This window comes from Bufo gargarizans, chromosome 1, assembly GCF_014858855.1.
Source record: "Bufo gargarizans isolate SCDJY-AF-19 chromosome 1, ASM1485885v1, whole genome shotgun sequence".
Lineage (NCBI taxonomy): Eukaryota > Metazoa > Chordata > Amphibia > Anura > Bufonidae > Bufo > Bufo gargarizans.
Genome location: NC_058080.1, coordinates 70907991 through 70922408, shown reverse-complemented (window position 1 = coordinate 70922408; position 14418 = coordinate 70907991). Strand labels below are relative to the sequence as shown.

General features: G+C 55.4%; 1 protein-coding gene across 1 annotated transcript in view; it reads right to left on the bottom strand.

The window, feature by feature from the left end:
* STX18 (syntaxin 18) overlaps positions 1–10627 on the bottom strand; it is a 146780-nt gene extending 136153 nt beyond the window's left edge. Inside the window, exon 1 of the mRNA XM_044283088.1 lies at positions 10440–10627. Coding sequence (XP_044139023.1) covers positions 10440–10586 — 147 coding nt within the window. The 5' untranslated portion in view covers positions 10587–10627. The remainder of the gene's footprint in view (positions 1–10439) is intronic.
* Positions 10628–14418: the final 3791 nt, after the last annotated feature.

Below are 14418 nucleotides of genomic sequence, written 5' to 3'. Positions count from 1 at the left end.
GTTGCCGAGAACCAACATCACAATCATTGCAGACTGGGCCTGGAGAAGAGTCCCGGCCACCTGAGAAGAGTCCTGGTTATTCATGAAGTCCTGCTCTCCCGACCAGCTGCTGATGGCTTCTACCTGGTTTTCTCCCTTTCTCTCTAGGAGAGAACTGCCAATCATCAGCAGATGGGCAGGAGATTATAATGACCAGGACTCTTCTCAGGTAGATCTGACTCTTTTCTAGGCCTGTGCTGCAATGATTATGATGCTGGTTTTCGGCAACCACTTACTTTTAGCTCCTGAGTGACACATCGCTGACATCAGCATTTCTGTCACTAATTTATGATGGCCTCAGTGAGGTCAGCATAAGGCCTCATGCACACAACCGTATTTTGTTTCCGTGTCTGTTCCGGTTTTTTTTGCGGATAGGATGCGGACCCATTTATTTCCGCATCAGTATGTCCGTTCCGTTGCTCCGCAAAAAGAAATAGTGTACGTCCTATTTTTTTCTAGTTTGCGTACAAGGATAGGCATTATTACAATGGATCCGCAAAAAAAATAAAAAATGCCATACGGAAAGTCATCCGTATTTTTGGCGGACCGCAAAACGTACGGTCGTGTTCCGTTCCGCAAAATGGGGTTCCGTTGTTCCATGATCCGTTTCCGTGTGTCTTCCTTTATTTTTAGAGGATCACCAGACATGAAGGAAAGTAAAAAAAAGTCTAAGTCAAGTTTGCTATGCCAATGATAGGAAAAAACGGACGCGGATGACAATCTTGTGTGCCTCCGCTGTTTTTCACGGTCCCATTGACTTGAATGGGTCCGTGAACCGTTTTCCGTGAAAAAAATAGGACCGGTTATATTTTTTTGATGGACTGGAATCACGGACGACAAACTGTGCATAAGCCGAGTTTTCAACTGACCCATTGAAAGTCAATGGGTCCGCAGAAAATCACGAAAAACGGAACAACGGACACGGAATGAAACAACGGCCGTGTGTATGAGGCCTTATTGAGAGGGCCCCGCAAATTTACATCTTTTACTTACGTTTTGATGTAATTTACCAACTCCACTAGTGATATTATACGGTAACTGATTGAGTTTTATCAGTGATTTTATTATTAGTGTTTTATGTCCTCCTCCTACTAATATACACAGTACACTTTCTGGCCGCTATAACCAGATCAGTGTGTGCACCTGAAGGAAAACTAGCAGAACAATTGGAGCAATGAATGGAGAGATCTGTGGATCCATGTCAGGTACAGGACTGGTCCTAGATGTGCTAGAAAGATTGCCATGTGCTATATGATGTCTGATTGTCCTTTTTTTACATAAATCATTGGACAACCCCTTTAAGGGAGGGCAAATCTGCAACTTCTTTATGAGGCTGAACTGAGGAAAGTGGACCCCAGCTACACCTTGAAGAAGGGGGGCACAGCAGGTAAACTACTGGAACTAATCAGCAACCATAGATCATGTGAGGAGGGTGACGAGAGAGAGGATGTCTCGTAAAAGGAGAAATGTCTCAGAACCAGGCACATGAAAGCCAAGCACAACCCCATTTTTAAATCAAGTATCTACTAGACATTAATTATGGGACATAACGCTGGACACGTGGGTCTATCCACAGGCCGGGTATTAGGACTGGTCACATGAGAAGACTGAAAGCAAACTCTTCACCAACTGTACCACAGAGAGAGAAAGTCTGACAGAGCGCTTTACCCCTCTGTCTTCATTAGTCCTAAAGACTAGGACTAGACCTCCGCTGCATTCATATGGGTGGCACGGGAATCAGGTTCTCCTGATCAGTGCAGGTCCCAGCGCTGGAACTTCCACCCATTAGACACCTCTTACCTATACTACTGAGTGGTGGGAGCTCGTTACAACAGCGCTGCTCCCATTGAAGTCAGTGGGAGCCGAGCTGCAATGACAAGCTCTGTGCACTATGCAGATGACGGTGCACGGGTGGGATGGAGGGGTGTCGGACTCCCGCCAATCAGCTTATCCCGAGGAAAGTCCATGACTTAGTAAAAGCTGGACATCCCCTTTAATTTATCCCTCTGCACTTTGACAGGACCAGACGTTATGACATTTTCGCTGCCTAGTCCTGTCAATCAAAATAGAGAATATGGGACCAACACAGATGCCTTCAGCTTCCAAGTGCACATGTAACAGGTCATAGGTACAAATCTGCTGACAGATGCCTTTTAAAGGGAAAATACCAGGGGTTCAGGTCATGGAAACTGCCTACAGTAACTCCAGAAGTGACTTTTGAGACCTTTTAGTAGCATGTAAATCTTCAGAAAATCCACTTTTATTCTCGCTCTAATCATAAGCAAATTAGCTGTTGGATGTGGAGAAGGCCGGTGTTTTCCTCCTCCAAGTCAAGCTTTCGGCGCCCCACCACCACCTTGATTGACGCTATCTAGGCCAGGGAACATCTCTCCCTGTTCTCATGAGATCCCAAGCAGGCTCCCTTCGCTCCTACGTCCAGCACATGTCCAGTAATTTTATATGTACAGCCCCTGGCTTCAAGGCTTCACTGCACAAGAGCCGCATACTCCAGGGAAGAGCTCTCCCGCGGTGTGGCGCATGTGCAGAAAAGTCAGACAGGAAGATGCAAGATGACTATGGAGGAATCTGGTCCTGTTAATCAGGAAGGAAGGGGAGGGGAAGGCAGAGGAAGCAGGGGTACACAGAGTGGTTTGGGCCCACCCTTGGTCCACTTAAAGGGGTTATCCAGGGAGTAAAAATTAATTTAATTTAGCAGCACCATTAGGTGTGCCGAGACCTCCACATGTAATTGTATCTTCCTGATCTCTGCTTGTGCCGCAACACGCTCAGCCATGTGACACGGGAAGTTGCATTGCTTTTTCTTATCTAATGACGACACAAGCCCCACATTATATGACTGTGAGGTTTGAAGCCAGCATCCCCCCTTCCAGATTGTGTCAGCACCTCATTGCAAGGGGCTGTTCTCGCATGTGTGGGGGAGGAGACGGCGGCGGTGATGAGGAGGTGTGTGTGTGGGAGAGGAGACGGCGGCGGTGATGGGGAGGAGGTGTGTGTGTGTGTGTGTGTGGGGGAGGAGATGGCGGCGGTGATGGGGAGGAGGTGTGTGTGTGTGTGGGGGAGGAGGAGATGGCGGCGGTGATGGGGAGGAGGTGTGTGTGTGTGTGGGGGAGGAGATGGCGGCGGTGATGGGGAGGAGGTGTGTGTGTGGGGGAGGAGATGGCGGCGGTGATGGGGAGGAGGTGTGTGTGTGTGTGTGTGTGTGTGTGTGTGTGTGTGTGTGTGTGTGTGTGTGTGTGGGGGAGGAGATGGCGGCGGTGATGGGGAGGAGGTGTGTGTGTGTGTGTGTGTGTGTGGGGGAGGAGATGGCGGCGGTGATGGGGAGGAGGTGTGTGTGTGTGTGTGTGTGTGTGTGTGGGGGAGGAGATGGCGGCGGTGATGGGGAGGAGGTGTGTGTGTGTGTGTGTGTGTGTGTGTGTGTGGGGGAGGAGATGGCGGCGGTGATGGGGAGGAGGTGTGTGTGTGTGTGTGTGAGGAGATGGCGGCGGTGATGGGGAGGAGGTGTGTGTGTGTGGGGGAGGAGATGGCGGCGGTGATGGGGAGGAGGTGTGTGTGTGTGGGGGAGGAGATGGCGGCGGTGATGGGGAGGAGGTGTGTGTGTGTGTGTGTGTGTGTGTGTGTGTGTGTGTGTGTGTGTGGGAGGAGATGGCGGCGGTGATGGGGAGGAGGTGTGTGTGTGTGTGGGGGAGGAGGAGATGGCGGCGGTGATGGGGAGGAGGTGTGTGTGTGTGTGGGGGAGGAGGAGATGGCGGCGGTGATGGGGAGGAGGTGTGTGTGTGTGTGTGGGGGAGGAGATGGCGGCGGTGATGGGGAGGAGGTGTGTGTGTGGGGGAGGAGATGGCGGCGGTGATGGGGAGGAGGTGTGTGTGTGTGTGTGTGTGTGTGTGTGTGTGTGTGTGTGTGTGTGTGTGTGTGTGTGTGTGTGTGTGTGTGTGTGTGTGTGTGAAGGAGATGGCGGCGGTGATGGGGAGGAGGTGTGTGTGTGTGTGTGTGTGTGGGGGAGGAGATGGCGGCGGTGATGGGGAGGAGGTGTGTGTGTGTGTGTGTGTGTGTGGGGGGGAGGAGATGGCGGCGGTGATGGGGAGGAGGTGTGTGTGTGTGTGTGTGTGTGTGGGGGGGAGGAGATGGCGGCGGTGATGGGGAGGAGGTGTGTGTGTGTGTGTGTGTGAGGAGATGGCGGCGGTGATGGGGAGGAGGTGTGTGTGTGTGTGGGGGAGGAGATGGCGGCGGTGATGGGGAGGAGGTGTGTGTGTGTGGGGGAGGAGATGGCGGCGGTGATGGGGAGGAGGTGTGTGTGTGGGGGGAGGAGATGGCGGCGGTGATGGGGAGGAGGTGTGTGTGTGGGGGAGGAGATGGCGGCGGTGATGGGGAGGAGGTGTGTGTGTGTGGGGGAGGAGATTGTGGCGGTGATGGGGAGGAGGTGTGTGTGTGTGTGGGGGAGGAGATTGTGGCGGTGATGGGGAGGAGGTGTGTGTGTGTGAGGGAGGAGAATGGCGGCGGTGATGGGGAGGAGGTGTGTGTGTGGGGGAGGAGATGGCGGCGGTGATGGGGAGGAGTGTGTGTGTGTGGGGGAGGAGATGGCGGGCGGTGATGGGGAGGAGGTGTGTGTGTGTGGGGGAGGAGATGGCGGCGGTGATGGGGAGGAGGTGTGTGTGTGTGTGGGGGAGGAGATGGCGGCGGTGATGGGGAGGAGGTGTGTGTGTGTGGGGGAGGAGATGGCGGCGGGTGATGGGGGAGGAGTGTGTGTGTGGGGGAGGAGGGTGGCGGCGGTGATGGGGAGGAGGTGTGTGTGTGGGGGAGGAGGTGTGTGGGGGAGGAGATGGCGGCGGTGATGGGGAGGAGGTGTGTGTGTGGGGGAGGAGATGGCGGCGGTGATGGGGAGGAGGTGTGTGTGTGGGGGAGGAGGTGTGTGTGTGGGGGAGGAGATGGCGGCGGTGATGGGGAGGAGGTGTGTGTGTGGGGGAGGTGATGGGGAGGAGGTGTGTGTGTGTGGGGGAGGAGATGGCGGCGGTGATGGGGAGGAGGTGTGTGTGTGTGGGGGAGGAGATGGCGGCGGTGATGGGGAGGAGGTGTGTGTGTGTGAGGGAGGAGATGGCGGCGGTGATGGGGAGGAGGTGTGTGTGTGGGGGAGGAGATGGCGGCGGTGATGGGGAGGAGGTGTGTGTGTGGGGGAGGAGATGGCGGCGGTGATGGGGAGGAGGTGTGTGTGTGTGGGGGAGGAGATGGCGGCGGTGATGGGGAGGAGGTGTGTGTGTGGTGTGTGGGGGAGGAGATGGCGGCGGTGATGGGGAGGAGGTGTGTGTGTGTGGGGGAGGAGATGGCGGCGGTGATGGGGAGGAGGTGTGTGTGTGGGGGAGGAGGTGGCGGCGGTGATGGGGAGGAGGTGTGTGTGTGGGGGAGGAGGTGTGTGGGGGAGGAGATGGCGGCGGTGATGGGGAGGAGGTGTGTGTGTGGGGGAGGGAGATGGCGGCGGTGATGGGGAGGAGGTGTGTGTGTGGGGGAGGAGGTGTGTGTGTGGGGAGGAGATGGCGGCGGTGATGGGAGGAGGTGTGTGTGTGGGGGAGGTGATGGGGAGGAGGTGTGTGTGTGGGGGAGGAGATGGCGGGCGGTGATGGGGAGGAGAGTGGTGTGTGTGGGGGAGGAGATGGCAGCGGTGATGGGGAGGAGGTGTGTTGGGGGAGGAGATGGCAGCGGTGATGGGAGGAGGTGTGTGTGGGGGAGGAGATGGCAGCGGGTGATGGGGAGGAGGTGTGTGTGGGGGAGGAGATGGCAGCGGTGATGGGGAGGAGGTGTGTGTGTGTGTGGGAGGAGATGGCAGCGGTGATGGGGAGGAGGTGTGTGTGTGTGGGAGGAGATGGCAGCGGTGATGGGGAGGAGGTGTGTGTGTGGGGGAGGAGGGTGGCGGCGGTGATGGGGAGGAGGTGTGTGTGTGGGGGAGGAGGTGTGTGGGGGAGGAGATGGCGGCGGTGATGGGGAGGAGGTGTGTGTGTGGGGGAGGAGATGGCGGCGGTGATGGGGAGGAGGTGTGTGTGTGTGGGGGAGGAGATGGCGGCGGTGATGGGGAGGAGGTGTGTGTGTGGGGGAGGAGGTGGCGGCGGTGATGGGGAGGAGGTGTGTGTGTGGGGGAGGAGGTGTGTGGGGGAGGAGATGGCGGCGGGTGATGGGGAGGAGGTGTGTGTGTGGGGGAGGAGATGGCGGCGGTGATGGGGAGGAGGTGTGTGTGTGGGGGAGGATGTGTGGTGTGTGGGGGAGGAGATGGCGGCGGGTGATGGGGAGGAGGTGTGTGTGTGGGGGAGGTGATGGGGAGGAGGTGTGTGTGTGGGGGAGGAGGATGGCGGCGGGTGATGGGGAGGAGGTGTGTGTGTGGGAGGAGGAGATGGCAGCGTGTGATGGGGAGGTGGTGTGTGTGTGGGGGAGGAGATGGCAGCGGGTGATGGGGAGGAGGTGTGTGTGGGGGAGGGATGGCAGCGGTGATGGGGAGGAGGTGTGTGTGTGTGTGGGAGGAGATGGCAGCGGTGATGGGGAGGAGGGGTGTGTGTGTGTGTGGGGGAGGATGGAAGCGGTGATGGGGAGGAGGTGTGTGTGTGTGTGAGGAGATGGCAGCGGTGATGGGGAGGAGGTGTGTGTGTGTGTGAGGAGATGGCAGCGGTGAATGGGGGAGGAGGTGTGTGTGTGTGTGTGTGTGTGTGAGGAGATGGCAGCGGTGATGGGGAGGAGGTGTGGTGTGTGTGTGTGTGTGAGGAGATGGCAGCGGTGATGGGGAGGAGGTGTGTGTGTGTGTGTGTGAGGAGATGGCAGCGGTGATGGGGAGGAGGTGTGTGTGTGTGTGTGTGAGGAGATGGCAGCGGTGATGGGGAGGAGGTGTGTGGGTGTGGGTGTGTGTGTGTGTGTGTGTGTGTGTGTGGTGTGGGGGGGGAAGAGATGGCAGCGGTGATGGGGAGGAGGTGTGTGTGTGTGGGAGGAGATGGCAGCGGTGATGGGGAGGAGGTGTGTGTGTGTGGGAGGAGATGGCAGCGGTGATGGGGAGGAGGTGTGTGTGTGTGGGAGGAGATGGCAGCGGTGATGGGGAGGAGGTGTGTGTGTGTGGGAGGAGATGGCAGCGGTGATGGGAAGGAGGTGTGTGTGTGTGTGTGTGTGTGTGTGTGGTGTGTGTGTGTGTGTGTGTGTGTGTGTGTGTGTGTGGGGGAGGAGATGGCAGCGGTGATGGGGAGGAGGTGTGTGTGTGTGGGGGGGAGGAGATGGCAGCGGTGATGGGGAGGAGGTGTGTGTGTGTGTGGGGGAGAGGATGGCAGCGGTGATGGGGAGGAGGTGTGTGTGGGAGAGGAGATGGCAGCGGGTGATGGGGAGGAGTGTGTGGGGGAGGAGATGGTAGCGGTGATGGGGAGGAGTGTGTGGGGGAGAGGATGGCAGTGATGGGGAGGGAATGAAGAGGATATTGAAAGTGGCAAGTCCCGCCCCATCCTGGACGTGTGTGTGTGGGGGAGGAGATGGCGGCGGTGATGGGGAGGAGGTGTGTGTGTGGGGGAGGAGATGGCGGCGGTGATGGGGAGGAGGTGTGTGTGTGGGGGAGGAGGTGTGTGTGTGTGGGGGAGGAGATGGCAGCGGTGATGGGGAGGAGTGTGTGGGGGAGGAGATGGTAGCGGTGATGGGGAGGAGTGTGTGGGGGAGAGGATGGCAGTGATGGGGAGGGAATGAAGAGGATATTGAAAGTGGCAAGTCCCGCCCCATCCTGGACGTGTGTGTGTGGGGGAGGAGATGGCGGCGGTGATGGGGAGGAGGTGTGTGTGTGGGGGAGGAGATGGCGGCGGTGATGGGGAGGAGGTGTGTGTGTGGGGGAGGAGGTGTGTGTGTGGGGGAGGAGATGGCGGCGGTGATGGGGAGGAGGTGTGTGTGTGTGTGGGGGAGGTGATGGGGAGGAGGTGTGTGTGTGGGGGAGGAGATGGCGGCGGGTGATGGGGAGGAGGTGTGTGTGTGGGGGAGGAGATGGCGGCGGTGATGGGGAGGAGGTGTGTGTGTGGGGGAGGAGATGGCAGCGGTGATGGGGAGGAGGTGTGTGTGGGGGAGGAGATGGCAGCGGTGATGGGGAGGAGGTGTGTGTGTGTGTGGGAGGAGATGGCAGCGGTGATGGGGAGGAGGTGTGTGTGGGGGAGGAGATGGCAGCGGTGATGGGGAGGAGGTGTGTGTGTGTGTGGGAGGAGATGGCAGCGGTGATGGGGAGGAGGTGTGTGTGTGTGGGAGGAGATGGCAGCGGTGATGGGGAGGAGGTGTGTGTGTGTGGGAGGAGATGGCAGCGGTGATGGGGAGGAGGAGGTGTGTGTGTGTGTGTGTGTGGAGATGGCAGCGGTGATGGGGAGGAGTTGTGTGTGTGTGTGTGTGGGGGGGAGGAGATGGCAGCGGTGATGGGGAGGAGGTGTGTGTGTGTGTGTGGGAGGAGATGACAGCGGTGATGGGGAGGAGGTGTGTGTGTGTGTGTGGGAGGATGATGGCAGCGGTGATGGGGAGGAGGTGTGTGTGTGTGTGTGGGAGGAGATGGCAGCGGTGATGGGGAGGAGGTGTGTGTGTGTGGGAGGAGATGGCAGCGGTGATGGGGAGGAGGTGTGTGTGTGTGTGGGAGGAGATGGCAGCGGTGATGGGGAGGAGGAGGTGTGTGTGTGTGTGTGTGTGTGTGTGTGTGTGTGTGTGTGTGTGTGTGTGTGGAGATGGCAGCGGTGATGGGGAGGAGGTGTGTGTGTGTGTGTGGGAGGAGATGGCAGCGGTGATGGGGAGGAGGAGGAGGAGGTGGTGTGTGTGTGTGTGTGTGTGTGGAGATGGCAGCGGTGATGGGGAGGAGGTGTGTGTGTGTGTGTGTGTGTGTGTGTGTGTGTGTGTGGAGATGGCAGCGGTGATGGGGAGGAGGAGGTGTGTGTGTGTGTGTGTGTGTGTGTGTGTGTGTGTGTGTGTGTGTGTGTGTGTGTGTGTGTGTGTGTGTGTGTGTGTGTGTGTGTGTGTGGAGATGGCAGCGGTGATGGGGAGGAGGTGTGTGTGTGTGTGTGTGTGTGGGGGGGAGGAGATGGCAGCGGTGATGGGGAGGAGGTGTGTGTGTGGGGGGGAGGAGATGGCAGCGGTGATGGGGAGGAGGTGTGTGTGTGTGGGGGAGAGGATGGCAGCGGTGATGGGGAGGAGGTGTGTGTGTGTGGGGGAGAGGATGGCAGCGGTGATGGGGAGGAGGTGTGTGTGTGTGGGGGAGAGGATGGCAGCGGTGATGGGGAGGAGGTGTGTGTGTGTGTGGGGGGGGGAGGAGATGGCAGCGGTGATGGGGAGGAGGTGTGTGTGTGTGTGTGGGGGGGAGGAGATGGCAGCGGTGATGGGGAGGAGGTGTGTGTGGGAGAGGAGATGGCAGCGGTGATGGGGAGGAGTGTGTGGGGGAGAGGAGACAGCAGCGGTGATGGGGAGGAGTGTGTGGGGGAGAGGAGACAGCAGCGGTGATGGGGAGGAGGTGTGTGTGCTGGAGGAGATGGTAGCGGTGATGGGGAGGAGGTGTGTGTGGGGGAGGAGATGGTAGCGGTGATGGGGAGGAGTGTGTGGGGGAGAGGATGGCAGTGATGGGGAGGGAATGAAGAGGATATTGAAAGTGGCAAGTCCCGCCCCATCCTGGACGTTCTGTGGCATTACGGGTGACAAAACAGGGAATAGAATGTGCAAATAGATGTGGCTGCAACAGGTATAGTTCAGTTTCCTAGTATTAATAATGTGTGATTCTTTATAATTTGTGCTCCCTCACTGGAGAATCCCTTTAACTGCTCATTAGCATATGTATTACAAGTAGTTTCTCTCCAGAATGCAGTAACAGATCACATGCAGCTGAGCTCGGCCTACAGGCCATTGTCCTGGTGACGGACTGCATGTAACCCTCAGATGGCGCACACAGATCGGCCTCAGCGGGCAGTACAATACAGGGGCCAGATTGTTTCTCACTATACAGGTGGGGTCATCAACACACCATACTGTATATACAAGCACTATACACACACACGTGTTACTACGTCATGTAAAATAATGTTCTCAGTTTCCGGATTCCTGTCACTTATAGAGGCAATCATGGAGGGAATCATGGCAAGGACCACCAGGCTGCCGCCATGACAGCTCCCCTGAGGCCCATCAGACTATGACAGGGACCTGACAACTTAATGCTCAGTAATGTCTGACTTCCCAGCTGCTGTGACACCACAACTCCCACCCTGTCCTCCTTACAGCTCATGCTGGGAGTTGCAGTTCTACAAGAGATGACAATACATTACGGACCCCTGAAGAATACTTCTCAGCCAATGCAAGCAAAGCATCCTGGGATATGTAGTTCGCTAACAGCTGGAGAGTGACAGGTGGTGCCCTGCCGCGTCACTCACCACATCCCGGGTCTTTCCGCTGAACTCTCCCCGGGCCCGGCTCCTCTTCAGCACGTCCGTCTCCGGCAGAGACACCCCGAGCGCCTTATTTCTGGTCTTTACTGTTTTCACACTGGCTCTGAATAACAGAGTGATGTCAGCTGCCATCTTGACAGCGACACGTCATCATCTGTGCATCTGCCTAATACTTCCGGCCAGAGCGACAAGCCCTGGGATAAACGTTCCGCCTCACAAGTTCTGTGCGCATCATAGAGGGGGAGTGTGCGCATGCTCTGTTGTAATGTACCAGTGCTGAGAATCCTCACATTACCATAACCTTATCAGAATTGTAATGTCTATAATAGTGAGTCAGGCGTCTGTCTATCCCATTATATCTGACCACACACACTGGAGAGGTAGAGAGTGGAGCAGTCCCCAGTGTCACAATCACCCAATTTAGGTAAACTCCAAGGTTTCCAGGCCATGTGACTTTCTCCCAGGTTGCTGCTAAAATAGGAACCGAGAACTGGGGGAGAAGATTTAACAAAGTGGTCACCGAGTATCCGGGAATGAAGAGGATGGTGTTCAGGTTCATTAGGATTTGGTGAATTTGGAGGCCAACGCCTTGTCTTTGTCATGTTCCTCAAACCAGTCCTGAAGAATTTTTTGCAGTGTGGTCAGGTCGTTATACTGCCAAAAGAGGACACTGCCATGCAATGAAGGGAGATCCTTACTACCTACCTAAATAATGATGTAGGGCTGTGCAGTGTCCTGTTCAACTAAATGGAAGATGAAGCTCTGTAATTACCCTGCACTCTGCCCCCGCCTGATCTATGGGAACACTCAGGGAGATTTTAATGTCTTCACTTTGCAGGCGGCGTCTTATACCCTGTCCCTGACACAGCAGGGTAACCACTTTAGCCTCCCTCAGGCTAAAAGACAGCTCCACCTCCACAGTACCTTGCCCTGCTGCTTCGTGCTGCTCAGTCCTCCTCTCCTCTTCCGGTCAGAAAAAGAAGGAGGAGCTGCAGCAGTAGCGCAGAAATATGTGGAGGCGGCGCCCCGCTGAGCCACACCCTGAACGTATTGCTGAAGAAGTCATCATCATGATGACTGCGGGTGGCGCTGAGCGGACATTATAAAGTGGTGAGCGCGGGCACAATAATTGATGCGTGGCCGTGCACCTTAGAGGGAACACCGCTCACAATGAGATGTTAGGATGCTTTTAAAGATATCCCATTTTGTGGCTGTATTCTTATTTTTGAGGACTTTGTCCCAGTTAGTTAGGCCTATGGCCTCTCTTAGTTGGCTAAATTTAGCTATTATTGAAGTTTGGTATTTTTGTCCCTCCCTGTAGAAACGCTCTTTTGAAGGATAATTGGAAGGTTATTACTTTGTGGTCACTATTTCCCAGGTGTCCCCCAACCTGCACGTCTGTTGTTCTGTCAGGCCTATTGGTTAATACTAAGTCCAGTATGGCCGTCCCTCTAGTCGGGTCCTGAACCAGTTGGGAGAGGTAATGGTCTTTGGTTATTGCCAAGAACCTGTTTCCTTTATGAGATATACAAGTTTCAGTTTCCCAGTCTATATCTGGGTAGTTGAAGTCCCCCATAATAACCACCTCATTATGATTTGCCGCCTCGTCTATCTCGTTTAGTAGTAGATTTTCTGTGGACTCTGGTATATTAGGTGGTTTATAGTAAACTCCTATTGGTAATTTATTATTGTTTTTAGCTCCATGTATCTCTACCCACAGTGACTCCACATGTTCAGGTCCCTCACTTATATCTTCACGGAGTGTGGGCTTTAGACAGGACTTTACATAATGGCAGACCCCTCCCCCTCTCCGGTTTTGACGATCCTTTCTAAACAGACTGTAACCCTGTACATTAACTGCCCAGTCATAGCTATCGTCCAGCCATGTCTCAGTTATTCCCACTATGTCATAGTCCTCCTCACACATCACTAATTCCAGTTCACCAGTTTTATAAGTCAGGCTTCTGGCATTAGTATACATACATTTGAGAGGTTTATGTATATTTTTTACCCTACACCTTTTCTTCTGAACTGTTCTAATCCCTCCTTCCATTCCTCCCCCAGTCTCACTACCTTGCCCCCGGTCTCTATCTGCACTATCTTCTCATCCTATAACATAATTATCCTCCCCCCCAGTCCCTAGTTTAAACACTCCTCCAACCTTCTAGTCATCTTCTCCCCAGCACAGCTGCCCCTTCCCCATTGAGGTGCAGCCCGTCCCTACGATAGAGCCTGTAGCCGATAGAGAAGTCGGACCAGTTCTCCAGGAACCCAAACCCCTCCTTCCTACACCAGTTCTTGAGCCACTTGTTAATCTCCCTAATCTCCCGCTGCCTTTCTTGTGTGGCCCGTGGTACAGGCAGTATTTCGGAAAATACTACCTTTGAGGTCCTTACCTTAAGCTTTTGACCTAAATCCCTGAAATCATCGATCCGCGATGTGTCGAACTCTAGCGCCAGGAAGACAGCACACTGTTCGGCGACCACGGTCTTTGTGACAGATTGCCCTATCTGTTCCCCTAATAATGGAGTCTCCCACTACCAGCACCTGTCTGGCCTGCCCTGCTCTCCTGGTTCCCTGCCTGACTGGAGCTGACATTCCCCTGACTGGCAGAGGAAGTGTCCAGCTGCAGCAGTGCCGTCCCTGGACTGACATCCCCCTCATCTGCCAAACGTGCCAACTTGTTGGCAGGGGCGGGCTGGGCCGGGGGGCAGGGAGGCAATTGCCCCCCAGGCTGCCCTAAAAAAAGGGCCGCACCGCCGATCACCACAGGCGGCACGGCCCTGGATGTAATTGCGGCGGGCAGCAGTGGCGGCAGGCAATAGGAGATGAGCGCTTCCATTGTGGAAGCGCTCATCTCCATATTCATCTGTATCGCCGTCCTCAGGACAGCGATACAGCGATACAGATAGATGTGCTGTGGGTCAGGGGAGGGAGAGGCGTGTCCCTCCCCTGTTCTTCTGGTAGGCCGTAGACACTAATGCCTGCAGCCTATCAGAGGCTGGCTCAGGCAGCGCAATGACGTCATTATCAACGCGCCGCCTGGCACATTATGGGGGGCACTATAGGGGAGAGCGGCACTATGGGGCATCTAGTGTTACTATAGGGGCATTATTTGGGGGCACTATGGGGAAGTGGGGGCTCTAAAGGGGCCTTTTGTATTGGCACATTATGGGGGGCACTATGGCATTTGGTGGCACTAAGGGGGCATTTTTTACTGGCACATTATGGGAGGCACTATAGGGGAGAGCAGCACTATGGGGCATTATTTGGGGGCACTATGGGGGAGTGGAGCACTATTGGGGCATATGGTGGCACTAAGAAGGGGCATTTTTTACTGGCACATTGTGGGGGAGGGGAGCACTATAGGGGCATCTGCTGGGGGCACTAAGAAGGGGCATTTTTTTACTGGCATATTATGGGGGACACTATGGGGAAGGGGGAGAGGAGCACTATGAGGGCATTTACTGGGGCACTATATAGGGGTATTTTATACTGGCATACATATTGGGGACATTAGCTCAACTGCGGGCACTAAGCAGGGGTATTTCATGTACTGTCATATTATAGGGAGAATTAGTACTACTAGGGGGTATTATGGGGAGCTTTACTACTACTGGGGGGCGATGAGGAACATGATTACTAGGGAACTATAGGGGCATTATTACTACTAAGTGTGCTCTGGCAGAGAATTATTTCTATGGGTGGGATTTTGGGGAGCACTGTTACTTTGGGGGCACCCTGGCATAGTATCATCTTAGCACAATTTTTTTGGGGGGACATTATCTTTATACTATTAGTGTCTGGGCGCAGTTATTTTTTAGAGCACTGTGTGCCAATAATTGTTTAAGGGGGCACTATCTGTGTGGTAGTAGTATTCCCAGGGGTACTGTTTCTGCAGTATAGTATTGGAGGCACAGTGGGCACAGTATTGGGGGCACTATCTGTGTGGTAGTAGTATTTC